Consider the following 15,264-nt stretch of genomic DNA (forward strand, 5'->3'; position numbering starts at 1 on the left):
TTATCAGGAGGCAGAACCGCAGGAGCAGCAGCAGCAGGCTGAGTTTTTGGTCTTATGGCAGAGTCCACCAAACAGGGGGGCGGAGGGGGAGCTGAAAGTGCCGCTTCTACTTCCTTTGACTGTGAGCCAACATGAGCTTTTAAAGTTTCAAAAACAATTTGCCAAGGGGTCAGTAAAGTGGTGGCAACCTTATCATTTTTTGTGGTGCAGTCCCACAGATTAACACCAATTTTATCCCAAATCTCCGAGGTATAAATATTAGTGGAATTAATAGATGGGTCAGCTTTTGATGCCCATAGAAGAACACATTTCAATTCTTCCTCATCTGTTTTCTTCCCATACTTCTTAAGAATATTAGTAAAGACTTGTAAAACATTTCTTTGCTCTTTTGTTAAATCAGTCCCCATAGTTCTCAGCCACTTACCCTCATCCTGCGATAGGTAATTGAGCGCGCTGGATACGCTTCCTTTCAGTGTGTAGTCCCGTAGTTCGGCTGAGCTACGCCACCGGATCGACAGCTAGTCGTTAAGCCCCACGTTGGGCGCCATTTGTGGCATATTGAAGGCACGGACTCAGGTCAGTTAGGATACTGAGACAAGCTTTATTACAATCAAGCCCCTTTTATTCCCTCATTCGGTACTTTCCCAACAAGCATGAGCATGCCACGCTCAATCTCATTGGGTTCTGTGAAAATCCCATAGGTTAAACATGCGCACAATAGTCCAATCGCAATGCTGATCACGCGCTGTTCACGCGACGACAGTTCAGTCTTCTTGCTTCACATTTTGCTACATTCCCTGACCTTCAACTGAAATTCTTTGTTACATTTTCTGTCTTTCAACATCCTGGTTTATCGGCCCAAGGCTTATTCGGTATCAAGGCCTCGGATCTTGCATTCTGAGTGTTGCTCAAGCTCATCATGCAGACCCTGTCGCCTTCACCTCCCACAGACTAGGAGACTACTTTCCTTCCAGCTGTTTTGCTTTTCACAGATGCAGGCTCCCTCTGGTTGGTGGGAAAGAGCTAAGCACAAAGTAGTTGGTATGTTATTGTCCACCACAGTCCAGAAAAAGTTGGGAATAATTCTCTGAATTTGTGTTTGTCCATATTGCTTGTTCAGTGCCTGAAACTTGTTCTACAGCAGCAATCTTGTGCCCTGTGGAAGATTATGACTGTCCCAGGTAAAAGGAAAACTTTCAGGTGGTGAGAGGTGGGAAGGAGCTGTACTAGAGCAGGGCAGGACAAATGCACTTGCCACAGATGTTCCTCGTTTGAAGAACAAAGAAGGAAAACAATATAAAATTGACTTGTCCTTCCCCTCTGTCTTTGCTTGATGTCATGTCTGAGGGTATAAATGTTTTCAATATAAAAAAATATATTGCAGCTTTCCAGGTGATGGCCCTGAGACACAGCCTGAGAAACAGTGGCACTGTCTGCTTCCCAGAAAAATTCTCCAAGATGCCTTCCTTGCTTTTTCCCTCTCCCCCACTCTCCCCTAGGATCTCTAACTGTCTGGCTGCTTCCCTGTGACATTTCAGTCCTGAAAGAAGCCAGGCTGAAAGCCTCTCTCATCAGTTCACGGGAAAGTAACGTTGACTTCTGGAAACAGAATGAAATAAGGAACGTCAGAGGTCCGTGCTGGCTTCTGTGAGCACATAACCTCTCCCCTACATGGAAACCTGTGGTGATTTTCAGGACTTTACATTCCCAGACACTGGCAGCAGTCTCATACACTAGCTGAAGCAAGGAAGCCCTTAGCAATGCCGCTACCCTTTGGGCTCTAGGAGCAGTCCTCATTGGAAAGGAGGCCCAGGAGTTCCTCAGCCAAGCTGATGAGACCATTTTCTTCCAGGGCTGCAATGAGCTATGCTATTGTGGCCTTCTTCCCCTCTGACTGGATAAACCTGAGCAGCAGCTGGTAGGCTTGTTCATATAGTCCCTCTTGATCATACTCGAGAGCCAGGTTATCGATGAGAGGATCATGCAGGGCCTGGCAGTTCTTCTGCAAAGAGTGACCCACTTGCTTCCATTTCTTGGACATGAGCTTGGCAAACTTCTGGTGGTTGTCTGGTGTGAGCGTTCTGCTGGCTGAATGGGACAGAGGGCAGGTAAAACACAGAGGTTCCACAGCTGATGTGATGCAGCTTGAGCCAGTCCAAGGTTTGCTCAACATTCTGCGCAGCAGGGAGTCTGTTCAGTGTCCACAGCATGTCACTAAACTGCTGTGGAGCTGCTCTGCTTGTCCCCCGGTGGTTTAACACCAGGGCAGCACTGTGAGTTTGGAGCAGAAGTGCCAGAGCAGCAAAGCTAAAGGGATTGTCATGGGCAGGGTTCATGCATACATGTCTCTGTGCTCCAATGGCATTCCTCCTCCACTGCGAAGGGAAAATCAGCTGGAGTAAGCCTCACTGCTTAGTATCCCCCTGTTCTCTGTGTGTAAGCTGGGCAGCTCTGCTCTCCATGTAGTCTGCCATCCCCCAGGGCAGCACTGGTACCTCAGGTGGCAAACTGGAGCATGTGGTGACACACTTACCTGCTCACAGCCATCTGCCCTGGCACATCTGAGCTCCCTGCCTTGCTCAGGCCATTCCCTTACTGGGAAAATAGGTTGAGGCCTGATCTGAAGCAGTATAGCAATATCTTAGGACTACTGTAATCCCTTCCTTATGGGATACTGGGAAACCCTTGATTTATCTGAGGTAGACCCCAATATGTAGTCATGTTAATCCTCCCTCTTGGGCTTTGAGGTGAGGAAGACCCAAGGGTGCTCTTGGTCAGCTCTAGCTACTCACTGAACTCTTGTCCCTGAAAGGTGAAGATGACTTGTGGGGAAAGGGAGCTGCCTTGAGAAGGGTAAGGTAGAGGTGAGGAGTTGAGAGATGTGCAGTCTTTTACAGCTGTGTTGTTGTTGATGCTCTGGTGAACAATCAGGTTCTTGAGGCATTCCTCCAGCTTTGTGATCTCCTCATCCTGCAGGTGGTCAGGCTGCAATGCAAACAGCATCAGTGTCCACTGTCTGGCGAAGCTGTAGATGCTTAGCTGGAAGGTGCAGCTTAAGATGATAGTGCCAAGAGAGGAGCAATGAGATAGCTATAGTGCAGGTTGTAAACTGACCCAATGAGATACTCTAATGGAGTTCTGGCTATAATTTGAATCTGTAATGTGATATGAAATAGGCAATCTCACCCTCCTGGGTTTCTCACATGCAGCAGTGAGCACTTACAAGTTGCACAAAGCTGCTACGAGTCCATGTTTATTTTTAGCGGCCCTCTGCAAGAATTAGGGTGTACCAGAGGCAGCATGGTTTCTCTGACTTGTTCCACATGAGGGTCAGACCCACAGAATAGGGTGACCTGATCCAACAGCACATGGCCACCAAAGCAGGCAGCTCCTGCTGCCCCTTCTCTCCCTCTGTGCCTCCATTTCCTAAGTTTTGTTATTCCTGGATCCTCTCCAAGCCAGTTTTTCTCACTAACCAAAAGAGGCAATGAGAAAAGGAGTAAAGAAGGCAAAGCACATGGGAAGAGTCAAACCTGGTGACTGCTCTGACCCAATCTAGTGTTTAGCTCACATAGAGCAGGTACCCAGCACTGCCCTCAGCTGCTGATGGCTGTGCCCTAGTGTCATTTGTCTGACTGTTGCACTGTTAGACACAGGTCAGACTGAGTTCTCAGTTTGGGGGAACTGAGAATAAGCCCATCTCTTTTGTCCAGTCAGCTAGTTCAGCAGAGGAGGGAGCAGAAAGCAGAAGTTGGCAAGCTATGGGATATCGCATGTTTGGTCCAGGGCTGAAAGGTTTGCATTTCATTCTCTGTGCTTGCAGAGAAGCAACTTGACACAACATGCTCCTGTGCCTAATCTGCCCGAGCAGATGGTGACTACCTATTTCTCAGGACCATCTAGAAGGAACCAGAGCTATAAGGTGTTGCTAGCTCCAGGTGGAAAAAAAGAGGAGCAGAGAAAGGCAATGAGTTTAATGACATCAAGTGCCTTGGTTTTGTGGTGAGATGACAAGATCTCACTGTTCTTGCTAGTAGGATTAGAATGCCAGTGCCAAAGCGTGCAATGAGCTAGACTTTAGATGTTGCCACTGAGAGAGAGACTTTGCCTTCAGAAGGGCAGCCAATTCCTGCTCGCAGCAGATGCTGCGTGTCCCCACTCTGTCACAAGTTGTTGGTATAATGTGCAGTGTTTGCACTCAGGCTCATTTCTAGGTGCAGTTACCATCACTGCTCTGAGGAGGTGGTGTGTGAGGTGGGGAGGAAGATGCTGAGCAGTGATCATTCCACACAGGACTGTTGTCCTGTCTGCCTGCCTTGCAGGTGTATCGAGGCACACTTGCTTGTGCTCTCAACTGCACCTTCCGTAATACCTTGTCTCAGTGGTGATAACAGCCATGCTAATTGTTATACACAGAAACCACAGTGATTTAGTAGAATCTCTGTAGGCTGTTTTAGGCTCTTTTCTGGGGAAGGGCAGAGCTTTCTCCATATTATAGCTGAGAACTGAAGGGTGGAGAAGTCAACAACCCAGCATGCTGCAGCAGAGCAAGATTTGCACCCACCTTCCTGAGTCTTGTGCTACTGCTCCTCGTTGCTGTCTGGCCTCTCTCCCTCTCCCATTCACCTTTTCTCTGTAGATGTGTTCCAGGCAGCGATCCTCATCCTTCAGCATGTTGTCGAAGTGCTCGCTGCCAGCCTTCAGCTCCATTTCAAGAGGCACTGCACTCATGGCCAAGGAGAGCTGGAGGTGGTTCTGGAGGGACTCCTGGAGCACTCCTTCCTGGTGGCTCTGCAGGAACCAGCGGCAGTTCTCCTGCTTGCAGAACTTGAGTTGGACTATCAGGTGTGGGTGGTTGCAGTGCACTTTGAGCATATCCGCACCTATCATGCTGTCAGTGGAGTCTGGCAGGGAAAAGTGAGCAGAGTCACTATCCACACATGAGACAGACAACCCAGACCCACTCCCATCCACCATCAAGCCTGCAATGGAGCAGCTTTTGAATTGTCATCTCTCTGTGCTAAAGTTCTCTGGGATGAAAAACCTATATGTTTTCCAAGAGGAAAGGATTAAGTTGTTGCTGCCCTGCCTCCATCCATCCCCATGAAGTATGGTGTCCAGCTGAAGCCCTATGGTGCTACACCCCAGGTAATTATCTCAACACTGTTTATTAGGAGAGGTTTAAAGTTTGAAGTTCCATTTCCAGGACAGAAATGGTTACGCTAAAGTGGTAACACAGGATGAAAGTGCACAGTTCAGCTCAGTGCTCAGGCAGTCTTCGGTCCTTGTGACTGGAGTTTTATGCAATGTTTCCTCTCCACCCCATGCCTGGAGGTAATTTTTGGCTGGCTCTGAGCCTTCAACACCTCTCACAAATGGGGAATGATGGATCCTGCCACAGGAATTAGGCTACTTGAGATTGGGCCGTGATTTGTTAAGCTCTTTTGCACAGAGAATTAATTAATGGTTAAATCTAAGTAAGAAGCAGCCAGGGATATACTCTCTGACATTAGTCCGGGGGGAGCACAAGCAACATGGACAACAGAAATTGATCAGCCTTCAGTCTCCCTTCTCCCAGCAAAATTTAATTTTGATTAGCTGTGCACATTGACCTTGTCTCCACAGGGATTTTATATGCTGATGATGACAGTTTAGAGTATGTGTTTCTCTCTTTTTGTAGCAGAGGCCTGTGTGAGGCTGGCTATACTGCTTCCAGACCTAATTAACTTCTTGGCCTCTCGTTGCACAGAGCTGTACAGAGGTACCAGCTCAGACTGGCACTACATCAGGTATTTCTAAACCACGTGTCATGGCATTCTTTAGACATGCTTGGAGGACAATCCCAAGGCAGACTTTTGTGCTCCACATTAGGCAGGATAAGTGACCTGGCATTTAAAAGTATGTGATCTAACAGTAGCTTTTGTAGGGCTTACTGAGTCCTGGTTGCATCAGCAAGTCTAGTTTGGACCAGCTGTGTAACTGGGATGTGGGGTTAGGCACCTAGGAGAGGCATTTTAATTCACTGTGGCTGACCAGAAATGTCTTTTTATCCCTTTCTTCATGCTTTGTTTTTTGTGAGTGCTGGTTAAACAAAAGCTTCCATAACAGGGTAAGAGGGCTGGGAAGGGAAAAGCTGCACAGACATGGAAATCTTTATGAATGGTGTACAAGACAGCTGTGAAGCCACCTCAAGAGAGGACTTTGCATGCTTTTCTTCAGATTTCATGTCCTTTTTAGGTCTGAATAAGCATGGTAGGATTTAGTGGTTTCGTGGGCTTTCCTTTAAATATGTGAGCAGATTCACATTCCAATGACACAAAGCAGCCATAAATCGAGCCTAACAGGACAACTGCATCGGGCTTCCTGCTGCTTCCCATCTTTGGATCGAGCTGCAAGATGAGCAGGCCTGTACTGGATAAACTAGTGACTTGAACAGACTCGTGATTGCCAGAAGAAATTACAGAACAGTTACACAAGCCCCATTAAACAATATAGGCTCAGCTGTGTGACAGGTAAAGAATACCAGGAGAGTCTTTCTAGGCAAGTATGATAAACTCTTCAAATTACTATTATTCTGTGGTCAGCTTGGTGCAAGGGTGGACAGAGAAACATAGGTTTATGGTCATTTGCATCTCAAGTCCTTTTTTGATGTAGGGTTGTATACACTTGAAGCTAATGTAATTGTGCCTGTTTGGATCAAAAAAGAATTCATCTGAACTGGCTATCACTAAGTTTAAAAATCAGCTTCTCAAAGCAGCAATTCCTGTGGTGGTATAAAGACAGAAAATACATCTTCTTTCCTAGCAATTGCAACCTTTTTCCCTCTTACGTAAATGGGTTTAAACAAACATTCATAAATGTAGGATAACTCATAGGATAGTTCAAGTTGGAAGGAAGCCCAGGAAGTCTCTAGCCCAACCTCTCATGCAAAGCAGGGTCAGCTCTGAGGTCAGACCAAGTTGCTCAGGGCTTTATCTAGTCCCGTTTTGAAACCCCCCAAGGATAGAGAATACAGTCGCTCCAGGCAACTGCTTGGCTGTCCTCATGGGGAAAATGTTTGTCCTTCCTCTTGTTTCAATTTGTGCCTGTTGCCTCTCATTCCCTATGCACCACTGTGAAGAGTGTGGCTCCATCTCCCCCTCCCTGTAGGTATTGGCAGGGATCAACAGGTAGGTCCCCCAAAGCCATCTGTTCCCCAGGCTGAAATGGTCAACTCCCTCAGCCTCTCCTCACAGGACAAGTGCTCCAGCCCCCAACCATATTGGTGGACCTCTGCTGAACTTGCTCCACTTTATTGTCTTTCCTAAATACGGTGAGCACCAGCTTTCCTTACCCATGAGTGTGAGATTAAAGAAAGGTTTGGCATTGTGTGAAGAGATGAGATGGTGTGCCAAGGTATCAGAGAGAATGGGTACCTGCTAATGCCAGCTTCAGCGCCTTGAACACACTAGGTTTCTTCTGGGAGCTTTCGTAGAGAGATAGCAGAACGATGGTCTTGCACGTTGACTGGAGGAAGAGATAAATGCAGCCGATCCAAGGAGCAGAGCTGTTTGCCATCTTCAGCACCCTACAAAACACAGGTGAGCTGGGAGACCACAGGGAAAATGGACTGATGCTGGGTGAGTGCTTACAGCACAGATTATGGGGATTTACCCTTATTTCCTAAAGGAAGCGGTGATGTTAAAGCAAGTGTAACCTTTGAGGAGTTTACTGTTATTCTGTAAAGCACAGTACAGTGGGACATGGTGTCCCAAAGACTCAGCAGCTCACAAAGCTCTGCTTTCATTTTCCATTTTATAGTCCAAAGATACTCTGAAGCAAAAGGTTTCAGTCCTCGTGCCTCTGCCTGCCCAGCCAAGCTGGCAAAGTTTAAAGACGCATAGTTGGGATGCTCCAGGGGGCACCCAGCAGTCCTGGTTCTGGCATGTTCACACAGACTGAAGCCCTACTGCAGGCAAAGATGAACCAAAACACCTTTTGGCTCAGCCCCAGGCCCAAGTCCTGACCCCTCTCTGACTGCTTGTGCACACCTCTGTCACACCATCAGATGCTTTCCCATGGGCATCCCTTCCTTCCTGCTTTCTGCCCTGTTGTGCAACCCCAACAGACTTCCCTCAGCTGCCAAGCACTGGCCTGATAGTGTAACTGTTGGCCACGACAGTGTCCCTCTCTTCAGATGCCCTTTAGATTGTGGGTGTGAAGGTTTTTTGTCACCAGGGACTGCCAGGCCGAGAAGGATGAGCTCCCATGGACTGGCTGTCCTCCAGATGGTAGCTGAGGCTGGGAACTATTTCCATCCCTTGCAGCACATCCAACAGGGCACTGGAACATAAGACCCACTGTTTCCTTACTAGAACCTTGAACTGTGCCCAGCACAGGAGCCTTTTATTTGTTCAGAAAATACAGGAAATAACCAGCGAATCATAAAAGTCACACTGAACTTGGAGTGCCTGCAAGATGCAGGAGGGAGTGTTTCCAGGCTGCAGGCTCCCACATTGCACAGGCCTTTTAGAAAAGTATCTCATAAAGAAGAAAGAGGGGGATGCACTGCTGCTGCAATCCAGGTTTGGTCTGAGCTTCCAAACACCGTGAAGTTTGGGATCTAGGCACCCATCTCCTAGTGTCTCACAGAAGGAGGGTAACAAATCTGAATAACATCTTACAGATGTGGAATATTTAAAAGATTTAACCCACAGAACAATTTATTTTTTGCAGTGCAGATGCCCCAGAGCTCCCGACCAGCGCAGAGGCAAATGCAGTATGAGGACCCTGTTTCACCACTGCAGCGTGAACCCCACTGCCCCTGTGCCCCTTCCCCACACAGACCAGTCTCTTGCTCCTCAGCAGCTGCCTGGTTCCACTCGGCAATGCTGGGGAACCTAGAAATTACACCCAAAAACTCAGGTAAAGATCCCTTTGCTGTTGTGCCTTGGCAGTGCTATCCCAGAGGGTGAGTTTTTCAGCCCATTCCCAGCTGGCAGTGGGGACCCTCACTGTGGGTTTGAACAGCAGCAACGGTCAAACCGTTGTGGGGTGCTCTAGAAAAAACAACCTCAGGTAATAAGTAACGTACGTGCTCACCGCTGCCTGCTGTCCTTTGCTGTCAGGCCGCTGCTTAATTCCTGTAACAAACTAACTAGGAGGGGAAGGAAGAGGACCTAGGGCTGGAGTCGGGACAGCCACCGGCCCGTGATGACAGTCTGTTCTCCCCGGTGCCCGCCTGTCCTTCCCCAGTCCGCTGCCGGGACCCCGCTGATCCGACCCGCGAAAGCCCCAACCCCACCGTGTGCCAGCGGGGCAGCACCGGGGGAGGGGAGGGGAGGGGAGGGGAGGGGAGCCCCGCCCCGCCCCGCCGAGACACGCCCCGGGACGGCCCGAGCCACTCGGCTCCGAGCTCCCCAGCCCCTCCCCGGCTTCCTGTGGCAGCTCCGGGTGCTTTTGCCTTCAGCCACCGCGCGGCCTAGGGGGTGGGTTTGGGTTGTGGTATTTCCTGCTGCTCCTCCTCACGTGGGCCGCATGGGGTAATGGAGCGGGGGGAACCCAGCTAAAGCCGCTGCGGTGTGAGTGGGATGTCGCTCCCCTGGGTACCTCTCGTTTTTCTCGTGCTGCCTCAAACCCAGCTTCCGTGCAGGGCCGGCCCGGCGGGAGGGATGCTGATTGCTGAGGAGGCCTGAACTGTTCCTGCTGTGCCTTGACACCTCCGGGTCTCCGTGCACAAGGCAGCTGGTAGCTCCGGCAGCAGGTGAATGCCCACCTGGTTTTGGTCGCTTGGTCACCCTGTAGGTGAGGATATGTAAGATGGTCAGAAAGGACTCTGCTCAGATAGCTGAGTCTGAGTGGGGCTGGGTGTCCCGGGTCCTTAGTGATGGAGGAAAGCTTGATTCTGGGACACCATGTGTAGCTTGTGGCTGATGGCACTGCAAGGCTGGTGGGTCCTGGCTGGCTCTCGTCTGCTTTTCCCTGTGGAGCTGCTAATGAGAGTGAATGGTGAAAATGAAGATTGGTTGGGTTAATTACTGAGCATGGGAGGAAGTTCAGCTCTTACACCATCCCTTCCCTGGAGCTCACTTTGAAAAGGTGTCCTTGGATAATCTGGGGAATGAAGTAACTGCAGCAGCTGTAACAGCATCCAGGGGTGTGTCTGCTTGCTCAGGAGGGGAGAGGGATTAATGATGTGGAGTTTCCTTCTCCAGACAAATCCATCAGGCTTGATGGGATGCTGCTGTCTTAAAGTGCAGTGGGCAAAGGAGGAAAGCTCCCAAAAGAAATGAGCAGGGAGTCTGGCATTGTTTGTGGGAGCAGTGCTGATGGAGGGGACCTCTGGGACTCTGCTGAGCAAAAGCAGAGCTGATGCTGAGCTATGCAAGCAGGTAGGGACATGGGGCTGGCCCTTGTGTCTCCTGCAGGAGCCATGAGGTGATGGTGTCAATGTGGCTGCTGAATTCTGCTGGGTGTTCTGGTTTAGTCCTTCCCGCAGTGATACCTGAATGATCTCCCACCTCTTTCTAAGCTAGCTGAGGCTGTTAACTCCACAGTGCTCCTCTGACAAATTGAATGGACAGGTAGAGAGTAAAGTAGCTTTTCCTGAGTCCATGGGAGGTTCTGTGATGAGCAAAGCAAGGAGCTGGATTTGGGTCTCCATTGCTGAACCTCAGGTAGCAGCTTTCTGCCCAGGCTGTGTTTGTCTTTCCTAGATGTCCTCCCGTGAGCAGAGGGGTAATAGCAGCACCTCCCTTGTTTGTCCTTAGCTGGTGAGAAGCTGGTATGGGCCTGGGGCCAGTTATGTGCCCGCATGCTTGCTGCTGTCACTCTGGCTTGGTAGCTGGTTTGTGTGCAAGCTCTCTGGAGACCTGAACTTCAAACAAAAGTGGAAAGCATTCTAAATTTTTTTTATATATATATATATATATATCAAAAATGCATCTAGATTTAATGCTATTTTACCACAACAGTATTTTAACAATATAAACTCTTTTGTTTGCCAAAGGAAAAATACCACTGAAAGGAGTTAATCCAGGCTGGGTCTCCTGGGTGCTGTGGTTTGCAGGGAGAGGGGCAGGCAGCACCCACCAGCCCCTTCAGCACTAGCACTCCTGGTGCTGCCAGTGCTTCTGGGAATGTCCTGGGTTCAGCTATAGCAGTCATTTTTCTCCTCCTTAGTAGCTGGTGCAATGCTGTGTTTTCAACTTTAGTCTGAGAACAGTGCTAATAACACACCGATGTTTTTAGTTGTTGCTAAGTAATGTTTACTCTGATCAAGGACTTTTTCAGTCTCATGCTCTGCCAGTGAGGGGGGGCACAGGAAGCTGGGAGGAAACAGAGGCAGGACACCTGACCCAAACTAGCTGAAGGGGTATTCCATACCACAGCATGTCATGGCCAGTATATAAACTGGGGGGAGTTACTCGGAAGGCCCAGATCGCTGCTTGGGTCGGGCTAGGTATCAGTCAGTGGGTGGTGAGCAATTGCATTGTGCATCACTTGGGTTTATTGTTTTCTCTTCCTTTTCCCCTTTTAGTTTTATATTCTCTCCCCTTGTTATTTCCCTTATCATTATTATTATTGGTGGTAGCAGTAGTAGTTTTGTATTATACCTTAGTTACTGGGCTGTTCTTATCTCAACCTGTGGGATTTACATTCTTTCGATTCTCCTCCCCATCCCTCTGGGAGTGGGGGGGAAGAAGAGGGGGAGTGAGTGAGCAGCTGTGTGGTTCTGAGTTACCAGCTGGGCTTAAACCACGACTGGGAAACAGATGTTTGCTTGCTGGCAGTTTAAGCAGCAAGTGAGTTCATGCATTTAAGCGTTAATGGGGTTAAATGAGCCCAGACATCCCAACCTTCCCCTACAAAAACCAAGCCTGAAGCAGCTCCCAGAGCCATGTGGGAACCGCAGGGTGAGTTGCTGCAGAGACCATCACCCATCCCATCCCCCATCCCATCCCCCAAGCATTTTCTCCTTGAAGCTAATCTGTTCCCTGTATATTGAGGTGGTAAAAAAGAAAGGGTGGCTGAGACCTGAGTTTCTCTTCTGCTAACCCTTGCTGAGTGAAGGCTTTCAGGGAGCAACCCATGGGGTGAAGTCCAAGTGCTTGATAACCACTTGGAGTTTCATCCTGTTTCCCACTTGGGAAGGAAAGATTCCAGGGAGAGGAGCAGCTGGGCTCAGCAGGGCTTGGGTGTTGGGATGCAGCAGCGTGTCTGCATGGGGAATGTGTGGCTGGGGCAGGACAGGCTCCCCCATGAGCTGGGTGGCTGCAGCATGGAAGGGTCAGTGCTGGGACCCTTCAGGGAAGGCGAGGTGTTTAAGTAACTGGTGGGTATGGGTGCTGGGGGAGAAAGGTGGGGCTATTCACCTGTGCACTCCCATCAAGGATAGCGCAGCATCCTGGCTCCCACCCCGTGGGCAAGGAAGGGGCCTCTCTCCCTGCTGTTATTTTTAGCATCTCCTCCTCTGCTCCTCCTTCTGGGGTGCAGCTAGTGCTGGGAGCTGCAGGCAGCCAGTGCAAAGGATGAAGGGCTCTGCTCCAAGAGGTATAAGAGGTACGAGAGCTGTGCCCCTTCTCGCAGGTACTGGCAGGGATGCCGTGGCGGAGGCTTCATTGTGCTGCCTGCTCGCAGCATTGGATGTCTTGCCTGAGCACAGCACTGCCTGTTCCTGTTTGGACTGCGGCCACTCACTCCCAGCCAGCTTCCTTGTGCTGAGAGCTGACAAAACTTGGCGCAGCGGCTGGCAGCACCTCTCTGTCCTGTGGGTGATGTGGAGATCCTCGATAGATCGCAAGAGATGGTCTGAACCCAGCCGTCCTCACCAGGGCAGGCACCCAAGGTGGAACCAAGCCAACCCACAGCACTTGCTGACCATGAACTGTGCTCCTCTGACTCAAAGTCATTTGGTTCATTAAAGTAACACTAATAATTGTGCCTTTCTGTCTGCCTTCCTGCTCTCAGGCCATGTTTTTAAGCTTTTCCAAGCAATCACTACAGCTAGAAATGCACTCTTGCTTTCTAAGAGATGCAAGGTCTTTTATACGTGGCTCTGAGGGCTCAGGCTTTAAGGAAAAATATCATAATGAAAATGAAAGGAGCTGAGCATGTGAGATTTCACGTAGGGCAAAGAGCAGTTTAACATTTAGTGACATGGTTTAGTGGTGGACTTGGCAGTCCTGGGGTGACAGTTGGACTTGATCTTAAAGGTCTTTTCCAACCTAGTTGATTCTATGATTTTGGCAAACATGTATTAGAGACGGTGTTAAAAGCAGGGTCCGAGGTGACTGTCAGAGAAATTGCTAAAAGCAAGTTCCTAGGAAGGAAGCAGGACTTGTAGCACTTGGTTGTTGTAGCTCTCACTGGGTAGAAAGGGGGTTGTCACTGATATGATGTCACCTGATAAGATAGCAGAGCTGTTATGCTCCTGCCATCTTGCACTCAAGAGAATGAGTCATGCTTCAAAACTATTCTAGAAAAATGTGCAGTTGTGTTCCTCTCTGCATTATGCTTTCTGCATTGCTACTCCCTACTTGCTTCATGGTTTTCAACTCTTTTCCTACTTCAAGGATATCTAGAAGCGCAGGTTCAACTGAACCATTCAACTGAAACCTGTGATGCAGAGATAATGCTGTGATGCCAGGGCCTGAGGCTTCAAAAGTAGGAGGGCATGCCATGAAACTGAGATTGAGATCCACACTCCAGTGCTAGCCTAGGAAGGGGAGTGTTTGCATTCAAAAATCCCTCACTTGTTTATGAGAGGGTTAAAAAAATATATGTCATGTTGGTCATTTTATTTGTGCAGGGATCTAGAAGATGGGTACAACACACTTTGGAAGAAGATGAATGAAGAAGTTAGGTAATGGTCTGATGCTACGAGCCTCAGCCTTCTTCCCAGGCACTTATTCTTTTGCATTACATGCCACATGAAAGGTGAATTTCTGAGGGTGGGGGTCACAGTAATAATTTTCAGAATTTCACATCTCATCACAGGCAAGGACCACTGTAATTAAGCTACCGGTTCCTACTTCAGGCCTTCTACTTCACTCTCAGTAAAAAATAGATTTGTGAGGCTGTTTTCTCCTGTAAAGTATCACCCAGCTTCTTAGGACTGATTGAAAAAACTGCAAAACAACTGGCCAACAGATTTTCCTCATTTTTGTGTTCAGTTTCAAAATTCAGTTAGATTTCAAGATGGAAAAAATTTTGACCTCTTGTGTGAGCCAGCTGCATTGGTTTGGTTTGATAAATAATTACTAATGTATGTCTGTCTTTTTGTTTTGCTTTTCTGAATAGGGACTTTTTGAGAATTAATTGCAGTTGTGGAAGTTTCTCCCACTTTTAATCCTGACTGAATCAGCACCTGACTGAATCAGAGCCTGTTCCAGCTCCAGAACTGTGGAACTACATCCTGGAAGAAATCCTCATCTAGATTTTCTGTTATCTTTCTCTTCAAGATAGATACAGAGTCTTCCAGGTGTGCAGACAATGGGTTGCAGCTGTATCTTCTAGCTCTGTGTCGTGGTTTGAGCCCAGCTGGTAACTCGGAACCACACAGCCGCTCGCTCACTCTGCCCCTTCTTCCTCCCCCAGCTGCCGGAGGGATGGGGAGGAGAATTCGAAGAACGTAACGCCACGGGTTGAGATAAGAACAGTCCAGTAACGAAAGGTATAAGACAAAACCACTACTGCTACCACCAATGATAATAATGATTAGTGAAATAACAAGGGGAGAGGATACAATTGCTCACCACCTGCCGACTGATACCCAGCCTGACCCAAGCAGTGATCTGGGCCTTCCAGGTAACTCCCCCCAGTTTATATAGTGGGCATGATGTGCCATAGTATGGAATACCCCTTTGGCTAGTTTGGGTCAGGTGTCCTGTCTCTGCTTCCTCCTGGCTTCCCCTCCTCCCTGGCAAAACATGAGACTGAGAAAGTCCTTGGTCAGGGTAAACATTACTTAGCAACAACTAAAAACATCAGTGTTATCAGCGTTGTTCCCAGGCTGAAAGTTTAAAAAACACAGCACTGCACCAGCTACTAAGAAGGAGAAAAATGACTGCTATAGCTGAACCCAGGACAGTATCCACCCCTTATTCCATACCATTCAGGTCATGCTCAGATCCCACATCTCTCAAAACACCATCGCCCCTGTCCCATATATACACATATATATACACCCACACACAATGAGAAAGATATCATTCCTAGTCCATGGACCAATCCCTATAAAATTGCTGAATTCATCCAGTGCATGATGTCAGGCTCCATCTCTTG

At 48.6% G+C, this 15,264-nt stretch overlaps 1 protein-coding gene across 1 annotated transcript; it reads right to left on the bottom strand.

Annotated features, from left to right (window-relative positions):
* Positions 1-1,785: 1,785 nt before the first annotated feature.
* On the bottom strand, positions 1,786-7,557 carry LOC115618941 (tumor necrosis factor receptor type 1-associated DEATH domain protein-like). Its single transcript, XM_030510915.1, has 4 exons — positions 7,416-7,557; positions 4,627-4,904; positions 2,789-2,985; positions 1,786-2,084 (listed from the first exon to the last, which is right to left on the bottom strand). Exons 1-4 carry the CDS (start codon positions 7,555-7,557, stop codon positions 1,865-1,867), a joined length of 837 nt encoding a protein of 278 aa, XP_030366775.1. The 3' UTR covers positions 1,786-1,864.
* Between the last annotated feature and the right edge of the window lie 7,707 nt (positions 7,558-15,264).

The sequence above is a fragment of the Strigops habroptila genome, chromosome W (genome assembly GCF_004027225.2).
Source record: "Strigops habroptila isolate Jane chromosome W, bStrHab1.2.pri, whole genome shotgun sequence".
NCBI classification, from domain to species: Eukaryota; Metazoa; Chordata; class Aves; order Psittaciformes; family Psittacidae; genus Strigops; species Strigops habroptila.

What these genes read in the sequence shown, in the direction of transcription:
- LOC115618941 (XM_030510915.1), bottom strand. Translation starts at nt 7,557, where the DNA reads ATGGCAAACAGCTCTGCTCCTTGGATCGGCTGCATTTATCTCTTCCTC. An exon ending in AACACATCTACAGAGAAAAG is followed by an intron (nt 2,986 to 4,626) that starts GTGAATGGGAGA and finishes TTTGCATTGCAG; the next exon opens with CCTGACCACCTGCAGGATGA. An exon ending in CAGGGACAAGAGTTCAGTGA is followed by an intron (nt 2,085 to 2,788) that starts GTAGCTAGAGCT and finishes CCATTCAGCCAG; the next exon opens with CAGAACGCTCACACCAGACA.